This window comes from Nansenia antarctica, assembly GCF_963989245.1.
Source record: "Nansenia antarctica genome assembly, chromosome: 3".
Lineage (NCBI taxonomy): Eukaryota > Metazoa > Chordata > Actinopteri > Argentiniformes > Microstomatidae > Nansenia > Nansenia antarctica.
The window spans coordinates 24,509,780-24,516,587 of NC_137688.1; the positions used below are offsets into that span (position 1 = coordinate 24,509,780).

General features: G+C 43.7%; 1 protein-coding gene across 1 annotated transcript; it reads left to right on the forward strand.

The window, feature by feature from the left end:
- Positions 1 to 1,973: 1,973 nt before the first annotated feature.
- magt1 (magnesium transporter 1) lies at positions 1,974 to 6,808 on the forward strand. Its single transcript, XM_080526444.1, has 10 exons — positions 1,974 to 2,106; positions 2,563 to 2,732; positions 3,010 to 3,127; positions 3,558 to 3,698; positions 3,962 to 4,102; positions 4,279 to 4,368; positions 4,467 to 4,530; positions 4,831 to 4,905; positions 5,619 to 5,709; positions 5,813 to 6,808. Exons 1-10 carry the CDS (start codon positions 2,020 to 2,022, stop codon positions 5,826 to 5,828), a joined length of 993 nt encoding a protein of 330 aa, XP_080382570.1. The 5' UTR covers positions 1,974 to 2,019; the 3' UTR covers positions 5,829 to 6,808.

The following is a 6,808-nucleotide window of genomic DNA, read 5'->3' on the forward strand; positions in this document are numbered from 1 at the left end:
AGGAGGGAAGAGGTTTGAAAGATTGTTTGTTGTTGCGCTGGTTTTTGACTGGGTCATGACTATAACTTAAGCAATATCACACGAGAGGGAGTGTATTATACTGAACAGATTATGATTTGTTTGTTTATTTAATCATTTATTTTGGCTCCGTCAAGAAAAAATAGTTCCGCAACGGGAAGCGAAGTTTCCCACAGAAGTGGGGGAAAAAACGTCAGATCAGATACATAAACGGGTTATTTTGATAAACTGGACACATTTTGTGAATATATATGGTTACTTTCTCGCCTGAAAACATATTAAAACTTCATAAAATGACATATTAACACTTGTAGAGCCAAATTACAGCTTTTAGCCAATGGCGGTCAAAACTGAGGATTTAAAAACGGAGGGTTTTGCTTTTGATTGATTGATTGAAAACTTTATTAGAAGATTTGCAGAAGTAGGTACATGAAAGTACATATTACATACAAGGTCAACTAAAAGGATAAAAACCCAAGAAAGCCACTGGCTTATTTCAATTGGGGTCCTTGATTTTCAATTCATCGTTACATGTAAGACAGACAGGGGGAAAAAAAAACAACTAGTACTATCTACACGATAATACAGACAAATAACTATTACTATCTACAGGATAAAAAATACATCCATCATGGGAAGAACAATACTAGATATACAATACAACAACACATCAGGTATGTACAGCGGGTAGGACAGGTGGGGACATACACCACAGGTGGGGGCGGGGGACAAAACATAAAGTATGTACAGTGGGTAGTTCGGGTCTTTTAATCTGATTTTTGATTTAGAGGGTCCAGTTACGGATTGCAGCCTCCTGTAAATGTTTTTTGAGAGCTTTGCTTGCTGATTGGCTATAATGTTCTTCTTCTACGTTTTATGTGACAATGTCTTTTTAGTAACAACGTGCGCATTACTAAGTATTTACTAGCTGATTGACAAACGATTGGCGTGGTGCAACCGAAATTAGTAAACAACTAGTTTGGAACTAGCTAGTAACTACTAGGGGTTTAGTAACCACTAAATGCCTACATTTAGTAATGACTGACGCCAAATCGGTGCAACCCAGGCCAGAACACAAACTAGCATACTTTCGTGGCTAGCTACTTGTATCGTAATGTAGTCTAATTAACGGTCATTTAATAGAACACCTGTGCGGCGGAGTGATACATATAGTTAAAAGTCCCAGTGCTGTTATACTATATATCGTAACTCATGGAATGCCTCTTGTCCAACCAAATTACTTGGTCGGAACTAACTGTTGTATAATGCTTAACAGTGACTTTGGTTTGCTGACACCAGGACTTATTGGTAGAAGGATTGGGCACTGACTGGGTGCATCACTGCCTGGCATGGCAACTGCACTGCCTTCAACCGCAAAGCACTACAGATGGTGGTCGGACAGCCATCCATCACTGGATGTAAGCTTCCCTCCATCCAGGATATATACAACAAACGGTGTATCAGCAAAGCCCGGAGGATCATCAAAGATCCCAGCCACCCCAACCACAGCCTGTTCAAACCGTTGGCATCCAAGAGGCGAGGCCTCTTCCAGAGCCTCAGGACCAAAACTCAGAGGCTAACCAACAGCTACTTCCCCCAGGCGATCAGTCTCATGAACAAGCCCACTGTAGACAATCGTCTATCATCCCCTAGCACACCTCATGGACACGGACTACGGAAACCTTAAGCTCCTTAAGCTCCTTATTACTGACGTATCTATTCTCACTAGTGGCCAAAACGCATACTTTGTTTGTACTCCATATGGCAAAATATAACTTTTGCACTGCGATTTATATTACAAATGATTCTCAGACACCATTATGATATGTTTTTAGCCATGTTTTTATTTATTTAAAAAAATAAAATAAAAATGTGGGCCTTGTATTACGAAGCCCGGAAGTTCCGCATTTACCCCCTCGACCAATAGAAATCTTACAGGACTACATTGCGTTAAACCTGTTGACAGCCGGGAAGTGTGTGTATTTCACAGAGAGGATAAAAATGATTCCCAAACTTTTGTATTCGTTTTCGCTGGTCTTAGCATTTTATCAGATGCATTCAAATGGACAGGGGCTGAAGAAAAAGGAGGTATGTTTGTCTCAGAGTATGGTACGATAGCTATCTCAACAACATTGAACGAGGGTCTTCTCGGGGCAGAGATGTGTGTCTGCTAGTCCAGCTAATGCTTAGCTAGTCAGCTCAATGAACACTGCTAGGAGCTAAACACCTTGACTCGGTTGCAGTACTAGTAACACATCGCATGCGAGCACATCTTGTCGTAATCTCTTGATAAATAATATATAGCTCTGCATCTGCATTGCATTTGCATGATGTCCTTATTTTATGAGAAGTAGCTAGCTAGCTACCTAGCTATAAGCATCAGTTGCACCAATATTATAACTGGTTGAATGAATGAATGAATGAATGGTCTTTATTGTCATTAATACAGTACAGGTACCATACCACGAAATTTGACCTGAACCTATTCCCCCTGCCCGCTGACACCCCCTTAACCTGACCACTGCCCTCTGTGTTCTCCCGCAGACCCTGCTCTCTGAGAAGGTGGGCCAGCTGATGGACTGGGCTAGCAAGCGTGCTGTGATCCGCATGAACGGGGACAAGTTCCGTCGGTTTGTCAAGGCTCCACCGCGCAATTATTCCGTTGTCATCATGTTCACTGCACTGCAGCCTCAGCGGCAGTGTGGAGTGTGCAAGTGAGTAGTCTGCAATCATGAAGGGGTTACCTCATTGGCACAGGAGAGGGGCAATTGGGGACAGTGGAGTCTGCAGGAGAGGGGGGCACTTTGGGACAGGGGAGTCTGCATGAGAGGGGGACACATGGGAACAGGCTGTGTGACTCTTTACAGGTGTCTTATTGTTGAAGGTGCTATCAGTTGAGCTTGCCCCATTGTTATTATTATTATTATTATTATTGTTATTATTATTATTATCGGTGTATATGCAATCTTGTGTTTTACTGTATGGTTTCAGGCAGGCAGATGAGGAGTTTAATGTCTTGGCCAACTCCTGGCGCTACTCTAGTGCCTTCACCAACAAGGTCTTCTTTGGGTTGGTGGACTTTGATGAAGGTTCAGATGTCTTCCAAATGGTAATATCTTTCACATACTTTGTTTTCGTTATGTTTCCAAGACGTTTCATTGCTCTCTGTCACCTGTGGACCATAGGTTTACAAACTAACAGTGTCATTATTACAAGGTGAAATTTATCTTTTAATCTTTCTCATTGAGGTGAAACTATACTTCATTGGTATAAATGGTCAGACTAGTTTGTTTAGGAGTTATATTCATACCACAATACACATATAAACTCACATCACAATAACATTGAGTCTTGACATAGCATATGAGTTAAAGTTTACAATCACTGCAACTGATCTCAGTCATATGGATCCTTGCTTACATGAAAGGGGCACTGTCTGACTGACGCAATAGATAAGGCCAATCATTTTCAGTCATGGGGTTTCTTTCTTTTCTTCTCTTTCTTCTTCTTTCTATTTCTTCAACCCCTGCATACTGTAGTTGAACATGAACTCTGCTCCGACCTTCATCCACTTCCCGGCCAAAGGGAAGCCCAAGCGCACAGACACGTACGAGCTGCAGGTGCGAGGCTTCGCCGCTGAGCAGCTGTCCCGCTGGGTGGGAGACAGGACCGACGTCCACGTAAGCCTTTCACCTTTGACCCGTTGACATTAGCCTAGAGACATCAGTGACTTTTTTTCTCTTACACCGTGAACATTACGCCTTGCACCTTTCCCCGTTGAAATGTCAAATGTGGTTTGATATTGTGTCTGTCTAATGGTTGGAGGTGGTGAAATACTTTTTGTCTAGTCTTTCAAATCATTTGGCCAAACAGAGTTTGAAACCAGGTTTTAGTCAAGGTTCAATGAAAGGGTCAGGTCTGAAGTTAAGCTGTGTGTCTGTAGATCAGGGTGATCCGCCCTCCTAACTATGCTGGGCCGCTGATGCTGGGTTTCCTGCTGGCTGTGATCGGAGGGCTAGCCTACCTCAGACGCAACAACCTGGAGTTCCTCTACAACAAGAATGTGTGGGCCTTCACTGCTCTGGTATGGAACAATCACCCTCGTACCCCACCCTGAACCCTCCCCTCCTTTTCTTCCCTCACCCAACTGTGTCTCATAATTCAATTCGGTTCCGATGTAATAAACCTAGCCTAGTGATTCAGTAGAGCCTGTTGTGTGGCAATATCTGATTTTCTGTTCTCTTGTCTTCTATCTGGCAGTGCTTTGTCCTGATCATGACCTCAGGCCAGATGTGGAATCACATTCGCGGCCCCCCGTATGCCCACAAGAACCCCAATACTGGACAAGTGGTGAGAGCTTGTTCCTTACACCACTCCAGACTAGACTGTGTGTCTCTGCGTGTGCGTGTGCGTGGAGATCATTTTGACACTGCGTCTTCTTGTTACAGAGCTACATCCATGGAAGCAGCCAGGCCCAGTTTGTGGCAGAGACTCACATCGTTCTCTTGTTCAGTATCCTTTGACCACCCAGTGAGACTCTTATCCACCCTTGAATTTTAACTTCCACTCCTAACCACTCACGATCATCCCCAACTCTCTGCCCCAATGATGGGTGATGGACACCTAACTCCTTATCCTCACCACTGCACCCTCTCACTTGCCTCTAACCCTCAACCCCTTATCCTTTCACTGTCTCTCCTGACCCTAACCCCTACCCCATAACCTTTAAACCCTAACCCTGCAGGGGTGAGGAGGAGCATCAGATGCTCTCATTGACCACAGCCTCTCTATGACCCTTAACCTTTTCCTCAGACTCTGCTGTTACCTTGGGGATGGTGCTACTGCATGAGGCAGCTACGTCTGATTTGGACATCGGCAAAAGGAAGAGTATGTATTATGTCTGCCCATACACCATAAACTGGGTGATTGTTGGGGCATGTTTGGTTGGAGCTCAACATGCTGATGTGTCTTGAGCCATTAGGTGCCTTAAATTCACCTCAGCGTAAAACTTAGTAGTAAACACATCATCAGCAGTGATCTGAAGCTCGTACACAATACTCGACGGCCTTGAGAAACACGTCGTGAAACACGACAGCAACCACAAACTCAGAGAATGAAAATAGGAACGCCACAGAGTGACATACGATACCCTACTAAGGGACTTTACCACTGTCGTTTTACATTTCCTTTGACACAACCTTTCTAAATCAACATATCTGGCAAATGATGTATGTTGTGTCATTACAGTAGGGTTAGGGTTGCTCTCTGAGGTTATTCTGGTAGGTATTCAAATGAGATGTTTCTGGATCCATTGGCTTAGCCTGGGCACCAGCCTGTTTATGATAATAGGCTGTGGTATGAGCCGTGGTGATGTTTGTTTGTACATTCTTTGCACGGTAATGTCATAGGCAAATTTCCACCCTCGGATCATTACCTTAAGAATAAAGATGAATTTCAGCTGCTTCTATAGTCACACCATTGACATGGATCAGGTCTGCCCAGTACTGTGGAAAACCTCACACAAGCACTTACCAGGAGGGTGCCTGCCCAGGCTAGCATTGGCCTTGAGAGTTGTCAAACTCCCTCCTCTCTCCCTGCAGTCATGTGTGTTGCTGGGATAGGCCTGGTGATGCTCTTCTTCAGCTGGCTGCTGTCCATCTTCAGAGCCAAATACCACGGATACCCTTACAGGTAAGAGATGCTGATTGATTTCTTGAATGAAGAGACGAAGGAATGATGCATTTTAAGAGTATTCAAACAGGGTCTCACTGTGACCCACCCCTCTGCTTTGCAGTTTCCTGATGAGTTAGGAGCCGGAATGGAATCTGTCCCAGAGGAGACCCTGCCTGTCCAACCAGGAACCCAACTTCCACAGGCGTCCAGGAAGTTCCGAAGTGCCTTGGTGTTCAACACACACAAGTGATGCTACTACTGCATTAGAGTCATTTTCCCTCCTTTTCCGTTTTTTTTTTTTTTTTTTTTTTTTGGTTTACTGCCAAGACATTGTTTTCATTGAAAGTATGATAATATTATTATTGTTGTATTATAAATGTTTGTCTAAACCCTTTAAACTAAAATTTGAACATGACCATTTACATAAGCGGGTGTGGGTTAGTTCAAGCCAGTATGCAAACATGGTGGGATGTAATGCTTTTCTAGCTGTCTGTGTCTTTAGAATATAGGCCTAGTGATCGTCCCCTGTCAGATATGCAGTATGTTAGTTGTAAGCATGGAAGGGGGGGGAGAAATGGGAGTGTGCAATTTGTTAGAAGTAAATACACCTTTGAGAATGAAAGAAGTGTGTTTGATTGACAGCTGGTGCTGAGAGGTTGCTCACTCAATGGCATGTGAGAGTGTTAGATTCTACCTCAGTAATGCTTATCTCCTCTCCTCCTTCAAACTCCCAACACCTACCCTCCTCTGCTACCTTCAGCTCCAACTTCCCCCTTGCCCCCTGGGCTATGTTTGGGGCTGAATGACAAAATTCCTTTTGTGTTATGAGGCGTTGTTAGTGTGTCTAAGGCAAAGTGCAAATCTTGTGTATGTAAAGGGCTTTACACACTACAGAACCAGACTGAAACATACTGTGCTGACTATTAAACTATTTCAACAACTATGGTAGATGTGTAACCATGCCAGCCCAGTACATCTTGGTTCGGTTTGGCTTTGTGGTGTAAATTAAGCCAATAGTATGTGAATCCTTATGTACTGGTATCAGGGGTTTGTCTGTTGTCTTAGTGTATTGCTCATGTATGTCTCAGGTGATGCTTTTTGCCATTAAAGTGCCTTA